The sequence below is a fragment of the Pipra filicauda genome, unplaced genomic scaffold (genome assembly GCF_003945595.2).
Source record: "Pipra filicauda isolate LSUMZ 115617 unplaced genomic scaffold, ASM394559v2 scaffold36_size6622888_pilon, whole genome shotgun sequence".
NCBI lineage: Eukaryota > Metazoa > Chordata > Aves > Passeriformes > Pipridae > Pipra > Pipra filicauda.
Window position 1 is genome coordinate 5889940 of NW_024104498.1, and position 23588 is coordinate 5913527.

The window sequence follows — 23588 nt, forward strand, 5'->3', positions numbered from 1 at the left end:
TGGAAACAGCTTCTTTAAACACTAAAAGAAAATTATGCCCTTTGGCGCTTTTAATTCACTGTCTTTGCAGTAATTCATGCCAAAAAAGGTGGCAGGGGAGCCCTTATAAAGGTCTATTAATTGAAATAAATGAACCATGCTTTGGAGAACAGTGTACCATAGAGGAAGGGCTGCCTTCTGAATCCTGCTCCCGTAGATGTCCCTTGTGATTTCAGGCATGTCGTAAAATCCACTGTCCACCTCATTTTCCCACCTTATTAAGATGAGGCTGAGATTGTTCTTTACTTGAAACCCCTGGGCGTTGTGAAGTCCGACTCAGGGCTTCAGGAGAACTTGGAGGACCAGGAATTTTATTTCGAAAACCATAGCCTTTCCCAGAGAGTGGCATTTATGAGCATACTTTCATTAGTCCCTTAGCTTTTTCTTTTTCATTTGAATCTGGAAAAATGTGTTGAAAGTCATTTCATGGGGGCCTCTATGAGAAATCGAGCTTCTTGCAGAGTGGGAGCTCTAGGGGGTCACCAGTGGTGAGGTCAGCTCCCCAAATCCACCCAACAGGAGCAGAAAAACCTCACTGGTTTGAGGATGGCCTCAAAGCCTCCAATGGCTTTAGGTTGGACCCAAACACCTGACTTTTTCCCAACTCTTTCATTTGTACATTCAGTCTCAGAGAAAGGGGAAGGTGAGAAAGAGAGACAGAAGTATGTGTCTGCTCCCCTCCTCCTCTCCTTCTCCCCAGAGATCATTTCCATCCATCCAACTTCTTTCCCAGATACGGTATCATTTGCTTCTGTGACTAATCTCTGGGTGGGGGAAAAAATTATTTTGAAAGTTCAAGAGAAACATAAGCTGCACATTTATGAGTGTTTTTCTCCTCTTCCTTGGCTCCAAATGACCAGAGTTTTATTATTCCTCTTGACTGCATGCTGAGATAGGTACTTTCCTTTCAAGCAGGGCCTGCTGCTGGCAGCAGGCAACAGAGGCTCCAAACCTGGGATACTCTTTTCATGTCTGAGTCTTCCATTAGCACCAATACTTTAACCTTTTCCACCCCTCCACCCCCCTTGGTGTTAATGCTTTTGGATAAAGATGGCCCAGGAAGGTTGAGGTTTCAAGGAAAAGTAAGTATTATGAAGAGAAACCAACCAGGGCTCAGAATTTTACTCTCCACATGCATCATGATCTCACTTCACGTGTCTTTTTACAGGCCTGCTCCAGCACACAGAGAGACCCAGGTGTTGGTGTGTCATCATTAAACCCGCAGCGATGGGGAGCCAAGCTTACCTCTACTCCCAGCTCTTCCTGGAGAGATGTCCCTGGGGGACCCAGCAGTGGCAGATCAGACTCAGTGCCACAGACAGGGTCAAGAACAAACGTTTGACTCTTCATGAACTGCTTGGAGGAAAAGGCAACAACAGGGTAAGATTACTGTGTTGTCTGGTTCCTGCCCTCGGGGCCACACTTGGCCCGTGCACAGCCAGAGAACACAACCAGCATTGTCCATCATACAACTACACAACCACCACCACCGTGCCTGCAGAGCACACGTTGTCTGAACTAATGGGCCTTCAAGAGGATCCTTCTGTTTGAGAGATGATATCACAGATTATATCTGTGCTCACTTTTGGTCTGGACCGTTGCTAAGAGAAAAACAATTCTTGGCAAATTCCTTGAAGTGCTTGCTTCCTACGGTTTGGATGAACACAGTTTGTTCAAGAAAGATGGGTAGGTGTGAGTTTCTGTCTGTTCCCCTTTTGAGAATTATTTTTGCCAGTGTAAAACTGAAGATAATAATGCTCCCATTAAAAATGAGGTGAACGCTCAGGCTAACTTGAGTGGGTGGAAAGGACTTCAAACAGGATGAATCTGGGGACAAACCTACTCTTGCCAAGACAAACAGCTGCAGAGATCTCTGGAAAGAAAAAGGGCCCTCCAGCACTGCTGTTCAAATAATTCAGACACATAGGGCTGGTTGAGGCTATGTATCTATCACATTATAATTAAAACCAATGGCTTTCATATGAAGAGAGAAAAGGTGCATCATAAGTCATGAAAGAGGGCTGGAGAACTGATATCATTAGGACAACAAACTGATATTCCTTAGGACAACAAAGATATGGGATGAGTGCAAACCAAAGCAGAAAGCTCTCATTCTCCTTCCTACATCTGTCTTTCATTTGCTTTGCCTCTATTTGCCAGTTGTTGATGTTTTCTCACATTATCTTGGTCCCTTTGTTCAAACTGCATTTCATTCCAAGAAGGCAGGGAGCTCCAGGTGTGAATGAGGGCTGTGAGCATGAACTCACTGTTGCAGTTATTATTGTTATCATTCCTCTGAAAATCAGCTTGGTGGAGGTTTGACTGTGCAATTTGTTCTGCCATTTTAACTGTATCCCTGTTAAATGTAGAAAATGGAAGGAAAGTGGAACGAAAATGTGGAAAATGGAATGAAGTGCAGTGCTTTGCATGATGGCTTGCACCCAAAGGTGCAGTCTTAGCTAACAAAATGCTGGTGTACTGTGGAGCAAGGTGTTTGAGGTTGCAGGTTTGGGACCTGCTGCTCAAATGGGTCAGGTGCTCAGAACTTGCTGTGCTTCTTTGTAATGGGAGAAACTGTATGTTAAAAAAGTTAATACGGAATTTGCAATGCTCAATAAAGTTTCAGTGTTTTTTATTTTAAGATCCCTGTGATATTAAGTAATTGTATTCCCACCATCCAACTATTTAGCAATCTAAACACATACTATTTTCCCCATTACTATTGTTTCCATTATTGGCAGTAGACTTGTGGATGTCTGGTTATTTTTGTCTTTGAGAATTCCCTGTGTACATCCAACTGGGCCCTGATCTTTTAATATATTTTTCAGTGGTCCCCTCTGCTCCTACTGGGCCCTTGGAGATGTTATGGAACTCCTCTGTGTGTATTGGATGAACACATCTCTGGGATGAGCCTGGAGCAGACAACTGCCATAACATTAAGCTGAACTCCAGCTTTCCCCCCAGCTTGGCATGATGTGTTCATTCCCTCCACAAATCAGGTGCAGCCAGCAGGAGCAGCTCAGCCCCGAAGCAGTGGGGATTAAGAGCACAAACAACGGTGTGTTTCTCCTCAGATCCTGCCTCAAACACATTTGCCTGCCAGTCATACTGTAGCCTCATTTGTGAAATGATGATGGCTGTGTGATCAGTCTGCTGGAACTGTCATTTGGCTAGTAATTTTTGAAACTGTTCACATACGGTTGGAGGCCTCAAACACAATAATTTTTAGGAGTTTCATGAGAAAAAGCATCAGGAAATACAGATAGAAGGAAAGCTCTATTAGTACCTCTGCTCAGGGAGAGGTAAGAAGTTAAACCATTAATTAATACTGACATATCTGCAGCCAGGTGAAGGGGACAGGTGTGCTATGAAAAAAAAACAAAAAACAACCCAGAAGTCTTCATTAGCTTGTTGCTTACAGCAAAAAATGCTTAAAGAAAAAAAAAAAAAGAGACTTGCCAAAAGAAGAAGGCGCAGAGGCATTTCATACCACCCCAAGAGGCAAAATGTCTCCTGAGTATTTTTTACCCCATTTAAACGCTCATCAGAAAGAGAAGACAACAACACTCTGCATTGTAATTTAAGAACAGTTAAAATAAAAATAAATTAATAAACAAACAAACCAACCAGCAAATATGGCAGCAGGATGCAGTTGGATACTTATGCACTGAGCTTCTCTGCAGAAGCCATCCATCCTTAGCCTGAAACCAAAGAGTGGTGCAGGACAGCGCTGCAAACCTCTGCTCAGGGACACCTGCCTGTGGCCTGCAGGCCCACGGGGATCCCTCACCTAATTCTGCAGTTTGCAATAGGCAGAGAAAAGGTGTTAGACACATTACAAGTACAGCCAGCAGCCTGTACTCTCAGTGGAAAATGCTCAAAGGTCACAAGCTGAAACAACAGGAAATCACAGAGCAGACATGGAGAGCACGTAGAGGCCTAATTTACCTAAATACTCCTTCCAACCCATTCAGCGTGGGGAGCACTTGTGGGTGGCACTCAGGAGGTTTGGGAACTGGGAAGCACTGATCCGAAAGGGAGATAGGCTGCTGGTTGGGAATGTAGATACTAAGCCAGTCCACAAGAAACCCAATCTTCTGCCCCGAGCTTTTCCCATCACAGCTTCCCCTCTTCCTGGTGCAAATCTATAAACAGGAAGATCTCAAGTTAGAGCAAAAAGTTGCAATTACAGACTGGGAGCACAGAGAGAGGTCAAGGGAAGGAGAGGCTTAAGGAAACGGCACCACTGAGCCAGGATCTGGCACTGCTGGCTGAAGGTTTGTCTCATTTTCAGACCTGTGGCTGAACAGGACCCTTAAGAGCAAAAGGATTTGGCAGACTGGGACTGCCCATGGCCAGGGATAACCCTTGGCTGGACCACACAGACTCTCCAGATGGGCCGTGACTCCAAAGACAGGATGGCAAGCAGCTTTGACTGTCTGGTTGGTATTTCAATAGATGGACTCTTTTTAACTTTATTTTTTAGAGCGTTTCTCTACTATTTTGCCACAGCAGTTCCTTCCTGTGCCGGGGTAGCTCATTCAAACCAGCTCAAGTGTTTATATCTCCCACCGCATTTCCTACAGTGGGTATTTCTAAAACAGCCTCGCTGGTGGAGTCCTCTCAAAATAACGTGTTAAAGACCAAATGATTTAGCACATAATTAAGGAGTGAACAATGATGTTGTGATCAGCAAGAAGTCTGCAGTGTCAGCTGCACGGCAGGATTTGCATGCAAGAAATATGCCAAGAACAATGAGTGAATCTCTGTGTCTTTGAGTCTTGGTGTGGAGAGGTAGCTTCTGCTCCATGCCAGATGGAGACACAACTCCAGGGTTATTTTATTTTATTTTTCTGCTGCCAGCACAGCAGCAAAAACAGCAGTTCCAAGGGCACCAGCAATTTGCAGGGGAGAAAAAACCTTCCTGCAGTCACCAGGACTGGATGCTTCTTCTGGGCTTTTCTACACACTCCAGCTAGTTTGTGTGGAAGGGCTGGTTTTCTGGATCTGCCTCCCCTTGCCCTGTATGAGAGATGGTTTCCTTCATCCCATGCTGGGCAAAAGAGAAGCAGCATGCCTAAGCTCTACAAACAGAATGTTCCTTTTTTTAGTGATTTCCTAGATTTTAATGCAAAGGAAAGAATCAAGACACACAAAATTATTGTGCTATGAATTTATAATAACATTTTATTAATATATTATGCTACAAAAATATTTTGATAAAATAATATTAGAAAGCATCTTTTTATTACACTCTTCAAAACAGTTCACCAAAGCAGGAGGCAGAACAGGAAAAAAAATATTTGAAATACATTTGAATTGAAAACTGACAAATATGCAATTTGAAATTCAGTGGCAGCATGAATCTGCAGGATGGTTAACCAGTCAGATAGAAGAAAAGTATTTACTACTTATTGGAAAGTCCTCCCTGCCTTTAGCTAGATTAAGGTGCCTCCTGAAAAGTTAGTCACAGGAAAGGCTGAATTTGGGTTGGGACAAAACACACGCACACAACATGCACGCATCCACACAAACATCCACACACATACACACATTCCTCTATGATCTCAAACACTGGCAAATTAACTTTCTGCTTCAGTTAAGCTGAAACGAGCTTAAATTGAAGCTGAATTCTAGCACACTCCATGGAACATTGATCACTTCAGAGATATGACAAGCCCCTATAATTTTTGGATATAATATAGAAATACGGTACTAAGCAAAGTTTGGAATGATAACATTTATGCTGAGATAATAATTTTGGCACTTTGGTTTCTCTAACATAAATATATGATGGGAAATTCCTCCCTAGCAGTGGTATATGGTAATGACTGAGTCATATCATTTGACTAATCAATGCACTAAACATAGACTAAGTTCTCCCTCCTTTCATCTCTCTCTTTCTCCACAATTGTATATTGAAGAACTTAGATAAATATACAACTCTGTACCTTGGGTGTTCCTAAATTACAGTGGAGCTTGGAGGAATGGGAAGGGAAGTTCAACAAAGCAGATTTCTGACACCTGTATAAAGCATAGTTATCATAAATCATGTTCATCATTTATTGCCAGAAGACATATTGCATTATTCAACAGCCCAAGGGATTGCAGAGAAACTACATCAGTCATAAAATATAAAATACCTTCTGTCCCAGCTTACTAACTGGTTCTCCAAGTGGCAGTGCACGTTAATATAGCATCCATAGTTAGACATAAGCAAGAAAAGCATTAAAACAAAGAAAGATTGGAAGTTAGATCTGTTGCTGATGACATGGGATATTTATTCCACCAGGGGAAGACCCTGGCAGTTAATTAGCATTTGTTTATAATGCTACAGTTACATATAACATGAATTGTATTGGTGTCAGCTGTAGCTGAGTTGAAAAGATGAATCATATGACCACTGAGCTTTGGACTCATCCAAAATCGTGTCCTAGATTGCCAGACACTGTGTGACTCCTGATTGTGTTCTCAGAGCTAAAAAGTATCACCAGTGTTTGCTCTTTTATGTAGTGGGCGTGGATATTTTTGTTAAATCTCCTGCTCTTGTAATCTTGTGATTGCACGGGAATCTGAGCTTTCCTTTGGAAGAAAGAAAACAGTGTAGTTTTTTGAGAAACTCACAGAGGAAGCTGAAGCCCTGTGAAGCTGGTAGTCAGTGTTGCTTCAAGAGAATGTATCAAATCTGGTGCACAGCTTCTAAACTCACAGTGAATTTAATCATGATCCAATGCAGTGGGTGTGCACAGATCTGCGCTAACCAGTACTACTGTGTTTTAATTAATAAAACAGTTATAATTATGAATCAGCTCCTGTAGCTGATTAGTAAACAATCCATTTCATCAACCACAGTGAGGGTTTCATTATCCAGTATTGCTCTGCTTACATGCCATGTATTGAATAAAGTGACCCTCAGTTATACTTCAGGGTAAGGCATCAGAATAAAAGAAGTGTTTGGTTAGGAAGCTGTGCTGAAGCCATTCACGTGGGGTTCCTGAGCCAAGACCTACAGGAACCTACTTAACTTCATATTTAATGTAAGTCATGCCTCCTCCCTTAACCAGAGAAAGCTCAGATGATCAAATGACTTAACTGCTTCTAGGTGTGCAGATACCAAATCCAGGAGACACCCTGCACTGACACCTGCACTGCAGTAGGATAAATGTGGGGCGCCAGCACAAGGGAAATTCGGTGAGATCCAGTAACATTCATTAATTTCATGGAATTGCAGGCAAAATGACAGGAAATGCGAAGTAAAAACATACTTCGACATCCAAGCTATATCACCCTGAGACAGCCAAACACACCACGGTGTCTGAGCTAATGACTATTGAATTGTCCAGTGGAGGAGTGACTCAGAAAGCCTCATTGGTGACAACGGAGTGACTGTTCTCTGCAGTATGATGACAGCCGTGAGTGTGGAGAGATGTGTGTGTTCCTAATATTAAAAAAAAGAAAGCCCCAGAGGCTTATGGAGAAACCCACAGATTGGGAAATGATAAAACTGTAATTTCTAGTCTTGGTCCTGTTGGTGGTTCTCCTTACGGTCTTGCACAAGTTGTTTCTGTTTTCTGCCCTTTTTTTCTCTCCCTTATCTTCATATGGTCTTGTCTATTTATACCGTAAGTTTTCCATCACCTGGAATTATTCCTGGGATAGTACCACAGAATAATTTCTGGATTCAATTTGATTACAACAAATAAAATTCAGTGGGCTTTGGTTTGTTGGCTGTTCACTTTTACTATGTAACTTATCATCAGCCTTAAGATTTGCCTACCCTATTTCCAGTTCCATTTGTGTAAATAAGACATTATAATTCAGTTTTCATCTTTGCCTTGAACACAGCAGGAGAACCAATAATCTATTTTAAATACATTAAGGTTGAATTTGAAGGTCTGTTAAACCATTATATTCAAATGAAGGCATTTCTAGGGTAATAGCTCAAATAAAAGCAAAATGAAAGTTCTCAAAATATGTTTCCAATATCCATCTCTGTGCAATAAATATGCAAGGTGAATGGCTTCTGTCCAAAACTAACATTTCTAATCTGCTGCTAGCCAAAATACACAATATGAAAGTATGCAGAGGGTCTCTTTGAATCTCACATTTGAGGCAAGGCTCAAAGTTTTCCATTCAGCCTTATCATCTGCTGTGCTTGAAAAGAAAAAGGGGGAAGCTTATAGCACTGTCTGCTGTACCCACTTAAACTGACTAGAAACCTACACAACTTTCTGTCAAAAACAGAGCAAAGGCTGGGGGTTGTGGTGTCCAGTAAGTCAAGTTATCTGTATTATCCCTGGCCTTTGTAAGGCAATGAGCTGGGATACGCGAGGGAAATCCTCAGTAGTTCATCATGGTTTCAAAGGAAACCATGTGACTTTTGTAGTCTAGTTACTTTCTAACCTGCTTTCCTGAATTAATTGGTATGATCACGAGCAAACCATGAATTCTGAACTCTCTCTTGCTGCAGAGACTTTCAGGTTGCGTGGAATATCTGCAGCCCTGGAGATCAGGCTTTAGGGCTGCTGGGGAACTTACAGGACTGTTTTCAGTCAGAATTTTATCAGTATTGTTATTATAATCATCATCATCAGCATTATCTTTTTTTCCCAAGGTGAAAAAGCTTTGCTTTTCCGTTAAAAAAACCCCTTGTATTGTATATTTCTGGTTTTGAGACTTCTAACTGTGATGTTTTCATCATATATTTTGGACTTTTGGTTTGTAGATGACTTAGAAAGAAAAACACTATTCCAGCCCAAAACTAATTTTCTAGTTGAAACTCTTGCATCCAAAGGGATTTTTCATCATGTTTTGGTGGTGAAAAAACACCAACATGCCTTATTAAACGTAATAGTTTTTAAGATGGCATGTGTTTTTTTTTTCCCCCATAGATATTGTTCATTGCATTCATTAACTGCTTGGATAGGGAGCAAATTTTTCAGTGAATGTAAGGTGTCATAACTTTTTCATCCAAGTCAGCAGAGGTACCACAGTGTACAAATGGAAGAATGTTCTGCATGTCTCTGTAACACAGGGGTTAATTTGATTCCTGTGGTCTTTTTGGACAAGTCATAATTATTTCAGCACAGACATATCAGCTCATAACAGCAAGATGAAAGGGAATTTGTAGATGGTTTTTGCCTCCAGGTTGTCCATCTGCATCAATACAATCAGTACAAGGAAGTTCTATAGATTAACAGGACACTACATCTTTATACCCTACAGACAGACCAAGCTCTGTTCACATTTATGCTGGGAAAGGTTGTAGGCTTGTGTTGATATAAAATGAGGGAGAGAAGAAAATAATTTCAGTAGGATTATTCCAGACTTGAAAAGCAATTTTTTATTAAGAAAAAGGTGTCTTAATTTGTGTTAGCTAATGAATTAATTCCAGGGCTAAGAGGGAAATTGCTAATTTCCAAAGAAAGTAAATAGTTTAGTTAAAGAAAGCAGGGGAATGTAGAGGATTATCTTGACTAATGACTTACTAAGTCATAGAAAAATAACTGGTATTTTAGGTTGTAGTAGCTAATGAGTTAAGAATGCACCTCTTTTTCTAATGGGTATAGGCCACAGAGAGCAGGATCTGCTTCATTCAGTGTAAGCTATGCTAATGAGATAAAAAAAGTAAAATAAAGAAGTTCAGCAGAAATGTACTTATTGGACAGTTGCAAAAAGTAATGATTAAAGAAACAAAGAAAGCATTCATTTGGTGTCAGTTCAGACATTTGCAGAGTTGTCAGAAAACGAATATAGAAAATATTAATTTATCTGTTTCACCATCGCTACTGATTAATAGGGATGTTATTAACATATACAACAAGAAAAATAAGTTTACCAGTCGAATAAATACATTTTTTCTTTTTCTTTTTTTTTTCTTTATATGAACATGTATATTTTACAAAACCCCATAGCACTATGGGAAATAAAGATCCTTCTACAAAAAGAAGATGTAAGTCAGTGTTACAATAAAGCTTTAGAATTTCAAAATGTATCTGGGCAAAGAGACAAAAATCAGCTAGAAGGCACTACTGAGTCACTGAGAAGGTCCAGCTTGTAAATGTTGTTGTCTTAACCTCCAATTCGTTCATAAATTATCTCTCTTCTCTATTCCAAGGGATTGCACGTAATCCTGATGTGGTCAGGAGGGCTGCAGTAGATTCAGGAGAAAAGAAGCTATGGTCATGCAGAGAGGAAATGTTATTGATGGCCATAAAAGACTGGCTGCAGCTGAGCTTGTGGGCTGAGGCTGGGACGGGCGATCGGAACGCGGTCTCTGATCCAGCTGGTTTGAAATCCAGATGGGAGGCTTGACTGTGATGTAGCCATTGGTTATCCTGATATAGGAAGGCAACGTGGTGGTGCTAAAAGAAAACACAAGAGAAGGAAATTAAACAGCAGAACCCTTATTTCTACTCTGTAAACTGTCATTCCAAGTGGTAGCAACCACAACTATTATTATTATTATTATTATTATTATTGTTATTATTATGGTGATGTTTTTAGGCACCTTCTTCCCACCAAGCGTCTCACAATTTACCAGACACGTCTGAGTGACATGTCTTACTCACCAAGGCCTGGTTACTATGTCCAGGAGAGAGGCCACAAATCACATCCTTCCCCTGTTTCACAAGCCTTAAAAAATTTCTCTAGATCCCCTCACACAACTGAGAACCTTGAGTACAGGAGACCAAGCAGGTTCATTTCTTTTTCTGGCTTTAAGCTATTTTGGATCAAGTCACAATGTCAAAAGCAGACTCAGTCAGTGCTAAGTCTCCCTGCCTGTGGATTTGCCTCAATAGCTGTGTGATTGCTTATTGATTGTAGCTCGAGTTAGTACTTTGATTTGAATTTGCAGGTTGGAATTCATCATGATTCCCATGACACTGGAGGTCAAAAAGGTCCATTTACAATTGATTTGGAAGTTTTAAGTTGTAATCTCCATTTCATAAAATGCCTCCATTGCATCCATTACTGGATGATCCATAATCCACCAGTTGTCACAGAGCAGCACAGCTGAGCATGCAAACTGCACAGGGTGGATTTTGGACTTAAACCCAAGACATTCTGCTGAGGAGCAAGGAGTGAAAAAGCAAGTTCTCCTTAAAACAAGAAGTGACGCTAATACCTGCAGATTCTCTAAATCTTTCATGATTTGGAGGCACTGAAAACGACTGTCAAATAATTTTTTTATGGGGTAAGAAGCTATGCAGTCCTATAAATATTTAGCTACAGTATCCGAGATCCTGACCTTGGAAGAAAAAGGCCGTGTCTTGCATAATATCAGATAAAAGGAACAATACCTTATTTCAGATTCGTGCAGAGAAATAGAATTCAGAAGCACCTGAAGACTTTTGTCTGTCTTTTTCTGTCTAAGCAATACCAAGACAGATTTTAGAACAGATGCTTTAAATGTGCTGAATCAATCACAAACTGAGAAGATCAGGGCGTTGGTAAACACACATGAGGGTCAACTTCAAATCCCACAGACAATCACTGCACATTACACTTCACTCCAGATTTTGGGAGAAGTCACTTCATTTCTTCCCTCATCCTTTATACTGTCACCACATCTTCTGGATGGGATAGTTGTTCTGTAGCTAGAAGTGATCTTAACTAATGTGCAATGAATTAGAGTAAAAAGAAAAGGCAGTCTGGAATTAAAGACATAGGAATTGCTTCATGGGAGCAGATAATCCATCTAACCAGCATTAGGACTTTTGACAGTGAGGAGCTGTGCTTGTTCCAGAGGAACAAACTGCTGTAAACAGAGAATTCTGAAATGAAGGCTGGTCAGAGAAAGCTCTTATCTCAATTCCCAAGGGCAGTGGTTGGTTTATGTCTTGAAGTGATGATATAAGACACATAGCTTTAGAGCTTCTGCTATATTGCATCAAAACTGCTGCAAGTCACTTAATGCAAAGAGTTGATCAGTGATAAACTAATGCTGCTGCTTCAAAACTGTCCAGCTTTTTTTGAGCAGATGCTTTAGTGCTGGCAAGAATGATACCAGACCAGGCACTGTGTCTCCAAGCTCCTGTAATGTAAGTAACATCAAGTATGAATGGTACTCCCACAGTGAACACAAAGCATTATTAAAGTAAACCTGACAAAACGAGGCACTGCACTCTATGCATAAACCAACAGAAATGCAGTCAGGCTCCAGTTTCTGATCCAGACCTCATTTATCCTGCTGAGTGATGATGTGGTGCACAGATCTGGCAGCACTGATAACAGGATCACAGTTTTGGGGTTTTTCCCCTGTACCAAGTTTCCCTAAGATACGTAAGGGTAGGTGCTTGTCCTCATCTTTTGGTTACTGATTGTCACTTTATGGAACTACAAAATGTAGCCCTAAATTAAATTTTAAACTACAAGGAGGGTCTGGTTTTCAACATCAATTTAAAAAACATCACCAAAATGTCATAAAGACTTGCAGTTTATGTGTATCCTGTTCCTGACACATTCTATGGGCTTGATCTTCCAGTGAGATTAAAATGTCCCTTTGCATAAACTGTATTTCTGCTCTTCAGGGATGTCCTGTGTACCAGGGCTGGCCAGGACGCCCATAAAAGAATCACAAGCCCACTCATCAGCCAACTACATCTAAGAGATTCCTAAAGCAGCCTTAAATCAACATTTTATGTTTCTGTATGATGTTTCCATTTTCTAGTCAACTTACAGAAGTGTTTTTTTGGGGTTTTTTTATTGATTTTCTTTTTTCCCTTGAAAACAGGTATTTTTTTAGGGAAACCACCACCCCCCCCCAGTTTACTTAAGACCCTGGAGTTTCCTGTCGAAAGACCTGAGAATTTTTGATCACTTCTCCTCAGTCAATGAGGCAATTTTCTGTTTTCAAGACATTAGATTGCTATAAATGCATTCTTGTCAAGATAAATAGTTAGGTGGGGTTGTTTATTTTGAAAAAGTCCTTAAGTGCTTTACAAGAGAAGAACAGTGCATTTCCATTAATGTGTACAAAGCAAAGCATGCTAACAGCAAATGAATCACTGTTTATTCGTATAAAACATTTTCTTAAATGTACTTTTAGCTGACTGCCAAAGTGGTTCGGAGATATTTAAAAAGAATGATGCCTTTTACCAAATGCTACAACTCCTTGTAAAATGTCTGGTCCTAGTTTGTAACTAGGCTGTTTCTACAGCGAATGGGGAGAGAAACCATTCCAGAAGGTGGTCCACCTCATTGCAGTGCAAGTCTCTAGGGAGTACTTACTCTTGTTCAGGGTCTTTCACTGCCTAGGGGTTACAGAAGGGCCCTGGACAGCCAGGTTAGATTACAACCTAATCTTAGAGGTGGCCCTGGTGTCAGGAGATGACTTCTGCAAACTCCCTCTGAGCACGTTTGCATGTGCACGTAGCATCTCACTGACCCTCAGACCTTCCCCGAGGATGAAAGCAGCAGCAGAGTCCCCTGAACTCAACCAGAAACCTTCCTCAGGGAGGACTTGATCGTTGCAGAAATGAGCACAGAGAATAATAAAAATGAATCACAGATCTGTGGGATAATAATCTAAATTATTATCACGTCTTCTCTTGCCAGCCCAGGATATTCTGTGTTTCAGTCTTTTGCGTCTGATAAAAATATCTTTAATAAAACATTCCACATGATCTGTGGTGAACAGGCAACCACCGGCTCTGCTGTTCATACCTCTCTATTTTGCTTCTGTGTATGGGATTGTTTTAAAAACTTGGAAGACTCCAGGTACGTTTTAGCCAAATGACCTGCGGTATCGTATTCACGAGCTTGTACTTTTGATCAGATAATAGGGCAGCTTTTCAAATGGGTGCATTACTCATGCATTGTCTTACCATCATTAGAATGTGTAAAACTTTCCCCAAAAATGGGGCCTCAGGCACAGGCTCTGTGCACAGACCCTACTGAATCCAATTACATGATTCAAGCCCTCTAAGCTGGGTGGGTGCTCAAGCACCTTGATGATTTGGGAGCATTTTAAAGCTGAAAGATAAAACAAACACACATGCAACCCATTGAAGGAATTTCTGCTCTGGTTTAGCCTGTGAACATTTCTCAAAGAGCTCAAAACCTAATTTTTAGTGTGACTTGGTTCACCCACCTAAGCAGGGCTCATCTGACCATCTGTGACACCACAGGAGGACAGAAGTTTGGACCAGGAGAGTCTTTTTGGCCCATTTGGCTCAAAGACAGGAACAAGATCTAAACCCCTCCTGACATTTTTGTCTAATCCAATCTCAAGAAAACCCTGCAATTATAGCAATTCCAGAGTCTCTGCAGACATCTACTGCAGAATTTCACCATTTCTGATGTTCAGAATTACTGCCTAATGTTTTACCAGATCTCCCTTGCTAAGTTCATGACTTATCCTATCCCCATGGACAGGTTTATTCCTTTCCTCTTCTCAGCAGCCTTTCACGTGTTTTGCATATTTAACCATGTTTCACCTCAGCCTTCTCTTTTTTAAACAAACAGTTCCCTTCTACCTTTCTGCACAAGTCCTCACGTGCTTTCCTTCCATCCTTTCTTCTGCTCTCCCCTGGCTCTGCTTGGCTGATTAGTGTCTTCTCTGGAACGAGATGCCCCAAACTGGAAACAGTATGTCCAGCTGAGGTACTGCTAGCCCTGTGCTTCGTGCAGTAGGTACCACTGCCTCTTTATTTGCAAAGTGCATGAAAAACAGGGAATCTCCAAGAAGAGAGTATTTTCACTACCTTTTGCTCTAAAGTCCAAACCACCTTTATGGTCCCAGTAACTGTTCTGAAGCTCATGGAAAACTGATGGTGCTCTGAGGGGGTGAGGACCAACCCAATTATGATATTTCTATGCATTTTTAATCTGCTGCCATGCCTCAGTCCCAACACAGTTCTGTTCAGGGTGGAGGAAGTAACCCTTTTAAGCATAACTTACTAAGTGTTTGGGGATTTTTCTAGATCAAAGGAGCTATGTAAACACATGACAATTATTTTTAATAAATGTAAACAAATGTTGCCCCAGACAGCCTTTCTTATGATAGCATCTGATGAAAGAAGCTAGACTGAACCCTGAAAAAAATGCATGTTTCAACTGAAAACCTAAAAAGCTAGTAAAGTGAAAGAAAATTTTTGAGTAAATACAATAATGACTGTTTTGCATTTGTGATTTGATGTTAACCTTATGATGGCTAGGGGTTTCCTTAAGTGATATTAAGCATATGCTTCCTGTTTCTTTTCAAACAAAATTCGCCCTGCTTTTTTTTCTCCTTTTCATTTAATGAACAGATGTGAAAGGAGTTGATCACATTATTTTTCTGGTGATCAGAAATAATGTTCTGCAAGTGAAGACAATTACTCTTGGAACTAACCAGACCTATTTATGTCACCAAAATTTATTAATCAAGATTTGAAAAATACATCTGCTTAAAGCGCTGGGACCAATCCGTTGCAGTATGCAAACAAGATGGCTGGCAAGAAGTCTGACCACACATTTGAAAGAAAAGAATAGGTGCTCAGCCAAGAGCAAAAAAGAGTATGTTGGGGGGAAAAGAAATCACACTAGAAATATGTCACAAGCATGTAACCGTGAAAATCACTAGAGTAACCTCTCGAGGGGAATGTGAAGTCCTCATGTCCTGAAATTTCCATATTCTTATTTCACGTGTTTCTGGAAGGGATTCTTCAGATTAACATAGTTCCCCCCAAGCTTCATCTATCTCTTCATCATTGCCTTCCCTGTAGACACTGTTCTTGCAGCCTGAGGGATAAATCCTGCAGGATGCTGAGTCTCGTGGTCCCAGACGAGCAGGACGCTAAGCACTGTGAGCACACGAGTGCTTCCAGCAAGGCTAGTATTCACATACCTACAACTCAGCACATCCTAAAGCCCTTTGTGGGATTGAGGCCAAGAGGCTCATGCTTTCACAAGGTTCAGTATGTTAAAAAAAAAAAAAAATAATCCAACCTGGATCTGATTAAGGAATCCGGTTTTGGTCCAGAGGAGGCCACTACTTATTTGCAGTAGCTTGTCGGAATGAGTAAGCACCATCACACACACTGGTTTGGGGCCAACAGAGAAGACACGGGATAAGCCAAAGAAGAGCCTTATCTCTACTATTTTCTTGTTAGCCCAGGGTTACTGGGAGCCTGGATCTTTGGCCATTTCCCACAGTGCAAGCACCCACCCTCTCTGCGAGCAGCACAGCTGTAGTGTGACGGGGAGGCAGCGGCAGCCACGCCATCAACAGGGGGTCAGCAACAGCACTGGGAGCGTTTCAGCAACCCTTCGCTGTTGATCTCAGCTCTCCTTCTGATGAGACTCAAATGGGAACCACCTTTCCATCTGAAAGGAATGTCAAGCTCTGATCCTGACTTATTTCAATGCTCTGGCTCCTCTGGGGACTGACAGCAGGCTATTCCCCCTCCTTCAAGTGGGCACCTGTGAGCCTCCCACACTCAAAGGGGGAGGCAAAGAGCAGTGCAAGTACCCTGGTAGAGGTCTAATCCCCCACCCCTGCTCTTTGCTAGGACCACATCTGCCATGGCTTATCTCTAGGAGAAAGAAGAGGATATTGAGGGAAAACATGGAAAGGGAAGCACAAGTTTCACCAGGCACTGGCTCTGAAAGGTCAGAAAGCTGTGAGCAAGGACCCCGAGCCACACTCTCACCATGTACTGAAGCACAGGTGGGGAGCAGGACACTGTGCACAAGGATGGGATGCTTGGGGGACGAAGGAAAGTAATGTGAGGCAACTTCACCTCACAAATGCGCAGGACCAAGCTGCCAGCAGCACCTGCAGAAGGTGCCATTAAGCAGAATCACAGGCAGTCCTTCACCTGACTGGCCTTTAATAGGATTTAAAGGGTGGCATTAATTTTAGCTATTCAGCTGTCTTCCTGCTACAGTATATGGGGAACAAGGCATCTCCAGAGGACAATCCTTTCCCCACAAAGGCACCAAGGTAGGTGAGGGGAGCTGCTTCTGAAAATCTCTATCTCTGCAATTCAGGTCTCCTGAATCCCAAGTGAAGCTCAGGCCCCAGTGAGGGCTCTGACTGGCAGGGAAGGGCAGGTGAGGAATAGGAAAACTGCTGATTCTGCAGTGCAAAAAGCAGCAGCTGGTGGGGACACAGCTCCCCTCTGCAGTCCTGCAGCAGCTCCCCAGTAATGGGCACGGCTGGGCTGCAGCTGCTGTACCCTCCATGGGGTCTTGGCTCTGAAGTTTGACATGAAGGAGGAGAAGGTGGCTCGCTTAGGTCAGGGGCTCCAGGGGGGCCATGATGGTGTAAACACGAGGAGGCTCAGTGCTGAAATGCAGCTCAGATTCCCCTGGTGCACTTTTGGGCCCCTCTCAGGATGGGCTGTGGGCTGGAAGCCAGGAGATTTGGTTTTTATCCCCGAGTCACCCACCAAGGAACCATCAAAACCTCGTGAAATCATTTTACTTCTATGACTCCCCTGACTCAGATCTGAGTCAAGACCTTGAAGCGTTAGTGTGACACCACCATTAACCCAACGTGAAGCATTTTGCAGGCTCTCACTGTGATTTGCAGGTCCCGACGGCCCAGGCCACCTGTAAAACATCCCTGTGATGACAAATTCAGCCCCGGAGCAACACTGACCTGCAGCAAGGCTGAGCACTACAGGGGCACCCTAAAGCCACAGGTGGGTCAGGTTGTTAAGGCAAAGTGTATTATCTGCTGTGGGGCCAAAAGAGGGGACAGGGATGGGACGGGAACGGATGGGGGCAGTGGAGACTCCTGCATCAGGAAAAAGGAGTTTGCTGTCAGAACAATGCAGCCTGAGGGCAGGGAGACACAGTGATGCAAAGGTGGACAGGAGGATCCATCTAGCAGGTAGGGAAGGAGCAGGTGAGAAACAACTCCAGCACAGCCCAAGGGCCCTTTTCTGAAGTCAACTTGCAGCTTGTGGCAAAGTTTCCTGCACCTCAGGGAAAGATTTAACTTTCTCCATCCCCAGAGGAGACTCTGTATGGCCATTTTCAACCTCCTGCCCCAAAGTCCTTTATGAAAACCCTGCAAATACAAATCCTACGTGTGGCAGTGGCAGAATCAGGCCTGCTGCTCCTTTCCAGGCAACTGCAGAATGGTGTAAAAACACAGAACATTATAAAAACCAATAACCTTTGAAGCACACCCTCTGAGTAATTACCCCATTCCCATCTAATGACTAAAAGATGTTATATTCCTCTCTGATTTGGCAACAACAAAGATTTTGACCTTATTAAAACCAGCCCATCAGGAAACTACATGTCATCCTAAAAAAAAAAAAAGGAAAAAAAAAGGAAAAAAATAGGAAAAAAAGAAGACATTAAATTCTTTAAAATCCCTGTGAACAGTAATTCAAGATACTGTAGCCGAAGACCCATGATTTGTTGTAGTGTCTGGGTGGTCTCGAGACAGGAGATGACAACATTAGCTCTTTCCTTTGCCCTTCTAAGAAATGCTTTGATGATTCTCTAATATCCTAAGAATATCCCCTTGTGATACTGCACTGGGACGAGGCAATCACAGAGCTGGGATAATGCATCCCAGTTTTGCCCTGGCCCTTGCTAAGAGGGGATAGCTCAGAGCCCTTTGTTCCACCGGTTCTGCACTGACATCTGAGCCAGGATGTGCTCATGATAGTCTAAATAGTGATGTGGGCTCAAATCTATCCCCAGACTCGCCCCCACCCACTGCACACATCTGGCTGTGTACCTGATTGGTATGTGCAATTAAGGCTCTCATCATCACAAATCAAATACTTGTTTCACTGGTCCTTGGGCAGATAATGATTGCATTTATTACAGCCAAAGTAAGCAAGAACATCAAGGGTGCATACACAGATGGGCTTAGTATTGTGGAATTCTTGCCAGTGATGCAATCTGTGAAGATTTTTGGGCAACCTGCTAATATACGACACATAAAGAGTTAATCTGATGGTGCTGCAATCAGGTGATTTTGAACCAAACCCCACACATGGGGGTAATAACTATTTTTTGTCTGTGTTTTGCAAACTGCCTGCTCTCACCCCGTACAGCCCCACATGCAAAATAATTTATGTTCTTGGGGTGGTCAAAATCATAATCCATATTTTACATCTTGGGCTCAACCTTTCAATTAATTAGAACCAGAGTGACTTGCTCTGCCCTCTCCTATGTGCACTCCAGTGTTTGTTTGGCATTGTGTGGGCCCTATGGCTCAAATATTTTTTGCAGATGCATAGAATTAACCATGCATGTTTAGATGTGCTTGGGGAACACATACATTCATAGAGATGTATATATTTGACCCTGTCACTTTTTTGTTAAACACTGTAAAAGATATCGACCTTCTCCTCCAGATTTTAAAGTAATTTAGAATAGGTGATAGTGGGAAAATACCTAAAACATCCTGTCAAATTAAGTATTTTCTCTGAGACTGTTTTATAAGACAAAATTATTTCAGCTAAGAAGATGCCTGTGCAAAGTATTAAGGGACAGAATGAACAACCGAAATATAAACTGGTTTAAATGGATGTCCAACATACTGCATTTTTCCATTTGATTTTAATTTTCTTTTTCCTTCTCCCTGTTCTTTTTCCATCTCCACGTGACAGTTTTTCTCTTTGCTTAGTCTGTATCACATTTTTCTCTCTGATTCACTGCCCTCACTTTCCTGCTTACTGCTTGTATTTTTCCAGTGTCTCTCTTAGTAAGAATAATTAAGGTTGGGTCAGATCTTTGAAAATGTTATCTGAAGCAGTATTGAATTCAAGCTTGTACCGCTGAACAAAAGCACTGGCTTCTTTTTCTTGCCAACAGATTCACTCACAAAATAAAAAAAGAAAGGTTCAAAGAGCACATCTACCAGGCAAAAATGCCACGGACATGAAACTGCTGCATTGCCCACAGGGTTTGGGTTCCTCCTGCTGCTGGCAAAGCAAATACGGTGATACTCAGCCACAGCACAAACTCCTTCTCCTCAAGCAATTCCAAACCCTCTGAAAGCCTGGAGATGCCACCAATGGCTCATAAGAAGCTGCTTGCTGGCCTGCAGGGATGGAAGGCCTGCAAAACCTTTCCCTGCTGGGTGTCACAACACAGACCCTGAAATGTCTCTGCCGAACTGAGCTTTGAGAGCGTGGTCCACACCACGTCTCTCCATGGTACTGCTGTGTGAGGCATCCCTGACACCCAGCAGCTCACAGGCACTAAGTTGGCTCCCTCATCTGAGGCTCAGGCCCCAGGTATAAAGCTTACTTTGTTCAGTTAAGTTATTCTGGAATTGTAGAGAGGAGATCTGAGCGAAATCTGAATTTGGGCTGGCATTTTCATAATTGCAGGAACCTGGCTTTTACAGCATTAAAACCATATGAATTTAAATAAACCCTACTTTTCCTTCATCCCAGCGAGTAACTGGGCTTAGACCACAGCTGCCCTTTGGGATCCTGCTGGGTTTCCAGCCTGCAGTGTACCCTGTGCTGCTGGGAGTGTAAGGGAATCCAATTTCCTCCTGTTTCACTCTACAGTGAATCTGTCTTCTTAGATAAGCCTGCTACCACAGTACAACTGTGGTTAAGCCCCTCCTATAAACCAACTGCCCACCAAACCAGTAATGTTGCCTTGCTCCCTGTCACACTTTTCCTCACTTCATTTTCCAGGGCATGGAACTCACTAGTCAGAGGGGGAATAGCAGAACCAGAAATAAATCCCATATATATTACCTTTTTCCTCTAGGCTAGCATTGACAGTGTTGTGTGTTTGCATTTCCACTGAATTTTAAAGAGATTTCTTTTTCTTTACGGTAACTCACTGGATGATGAAATATTTTACATTTTACGGATTTTACGTAACTCTGATAAGAGGAACAGCAGATTTGCAATTTTCGAGGCTTTAGATACTGCTAGATATGTAGGTCACTCACATACTAATTCCAACCTAGGGTTGCAGTGTTTTAGAAGGTTTGTTCTGGCTTTTAGATGGTAAGTGATCTCTTCAACACATCTGCGTATCCCTGGGGCAGAGAGGCAGCAAAGTCCTCTCAGAGGTCCCATCTTCAACCCAAACCCAGCTTTTGAGAGGACTCTATGAACATTTCTCTCTGATGAGTGCACTGCAAGGAACAGCACAGCTGAGTCTCTTCTGCTTCCATTGCCTCAGCAGTGGGGAAAAGTCTTGCTCCTGACCCCAGCAGCTCCAAATCCCAGGTCCAACCTCCCTGCAGGGTCAGCACTGGCTGTACCAGGCTAGGGAGCAATTCCATTTGCTCTGAAGATGGAAACAGCCACATTTTGTCAGCTTAGTAGTGCTGTAGGTCAGGAGTCTGAATGTGGAGCTGGCCACCACCTGCTCCACAGGGAAAAATACAATTGCTAAAGGAAAATCCCTTGTATCCAGAACTGCAATACTGGGAGCGCAGGTGCTTTACTACCCATTCATTGTGTGAGGAATCCAAACCATCCTGGGCATCAGCCCAGCCAGCACTTTTACAGTTGGCCTTGTGAGATAACACAAACCACACTCCTTACCCACCCCAAACCGCAGGGTAAACGTGCTACTGTGTATCGAATTTTCTCTGCCTGTTAAACCAGAAAATTTATTTTTCAGCCGAGTGAACATAAAGAGTTTTGTAGAGCTGTGTTAAAAGTGCAGTTCAGGTTTAGAGGAATTACCTGAGGGTACTCAGTGCATTTCCCCATCTTATCTGTTTGATAAGAGCCAGATATATGGCTTTATTTCTTTTGTGTGCAATAGACAATATGCCATGAGGAGTCATTGTTAAAGACTCCAACAAGCCAAACTTCAGAACATCTGGCTAGTGAAAGCCCTGGATATGTAAAATATAAATGTCAAGGCTCATATTTATAAATTGGAAGGGCCATGAGGACATCTGCTAACAAGCTCTCTTCCAGAGCCCATTTGCTGTACATGGTTATTCACAGGCAGCAACAAACGTGCATGGATCACAAGCGTGGTCTGCCTTTCCTTTCCATCGCCAAAAGAACACATGCTCCAATAACACACAATGCTCTATTCTCACAACACAGAAATACAAGTGTTTGCAAACCTCACAGCAAAGCTCTTGCATACCAGACCACAGTGGGACACACTCTGGAACAGACTAAAAATAGCTGGAGAAAAAGCCTTACATTAACACAGAAGACAGTCAAACTCACTTAGTGTTAATCAGTGGAATAAGCACCCTTCTTTTTTGCCTTGGTCCACAGGAGACACTTTGTACTCTAAGTCTAGTCCTGAAGCCTTATTTTTATGACTGAGTAGTTGTGGATGGGAAACTCAAGACTTTAAACAGAATCTAACCTATTTGACCGTGGTAGCTTAACACTAACGTTTAAACAAGCTACAGGTAAAATAAATGTGCTTCTACGTTTATAAGCACAGGCACCTTTTCTTAAGCTTAGTGCACTTCTGCCACTAAGTGCATTTCTGATGTCTGAGAAATAAAAAACTGATCCAATGCATAAGCATAAATAATGGTTTTGCTAATGACTTATCATTGCAGGTGTCTAGACCATGGCTCACTCCAACAGAGTCCTTGGCACTGGCCACCATCACAGATGCCACAGGGCTGCTAAGTTGTCAAGAGAAGGAAAAGCATCAGCAGAAAGAGCTTGGACTGCTTTACGATGTCCATGAATTTAGCAAAGAATAAATGGATTTAATACTATCTTGTCCACTCTGCAGTGTTCTTGGATGCACATATATCTGTGTGAAAATGGTGGGAAAAGCAAAGATGATGAAATAACATGGAGGAGATGTACCTCCTGATTAAAAAACGCCTAGGATGCCTAGCTCTGCCTCCTCCTTTTACTGCAGTCTGCATTAATGCCAGGTGACAAGGACATGCTAGATACAAGTGAGACATGTCCCCCTTTCAAAGAGGTTCTGCTGAAGGCTGCAGGCTCCAAAAACCCACACTTTCACTGGCACGGACTGACTGTAAAGCAAAGTGCAGTGTTTGTATGATCACAGCCTCCTGCAAAGTGAGCTCAGAGAGGTGGAGCTGCGTGCAGCAGACGGAGATGCTGGAGGGGTCCTTTCTTATTCCTTGCTCCAGGGCTCATACAAGCAAGTGCAGACAGAGTTTAAAAAGACAAATAGAAAGAGTACTGGAGAAAGAGAAAATTTAAGCAGAAAATGGAGAATGATGGAACTGAAAATTTAACAGGTTGTCCAAAATCAAGAGGAGTCCTGGCAGTGGATGAGGAAATGAGACTGCGCTGGCTGAGAAACAGCAGAACAAGTGGGGATGTGCATCACAGAGGAAGAGATTATCAAAACCCAGCAGCTGCTTCTTCTTGAAACTGAATCCTAAGCAAACATTTTGTTTGTGCTGCATCAGACAGATCTTAGGCAGCTTAACAAATCTAGCAATGGTAGGGCTGTGTCCAGCCCAAGTCATAAATATATCAAGCTGTGACAGATATAAAGAGATAGTATAGACTATCTTTACTCAACACATCCCAAATGGGAAGTAGAAAACAAGAAAGGAAGAAAAAGCTCTTAATAGGCTCCATAAAACATCTTGCATTGTATTTTCAATCTTAATCAGCATTGAGGAATAAGAAGCAGAAAGT

At 42.3% G+C, this 23588-nt stretch overlaps 1 protein-coding gene and 1 long non-coding RNA gene across 2 annotated transcripts in view; one reads left to right on the forward strand and one right to left on the reverse strand.

Annotated features, from left to right (window-relative positions):
• The first annotated feature begins 1201 nt into the window (after positions 1 to 1201).
• LOC120323910 lies at positions 1202 to 10429 on the forward strand. The gene is made up of 4 exons (XR_005564836.1): positions 1202 to 1419; positions 4334 to 4481; positions 7142 to 7230; positions 10157 to 10429. It is a non-coding gene; the product is annotated as an uncharacterized LOC120323910 (long non-coding RNA).
• Positions 5211 to 23588, reverse strand: part of TRABD2B (TraB domain containing 2B) — a 276515-nt gene continuing 258137 nt past the window's right edge. The window contains exon 7 of the mRNA XM_027747253.2: positions 5211 to 10403. Within this exon, the coding sequence (XP_027603054.1) occupies positions 10181 to 10403 (223 nt within the window). The 3' untranslated portion in view covers positions 5211 to 10180. The remainder of the gene's footprint in view (positions 10404 to 23588) is intronic.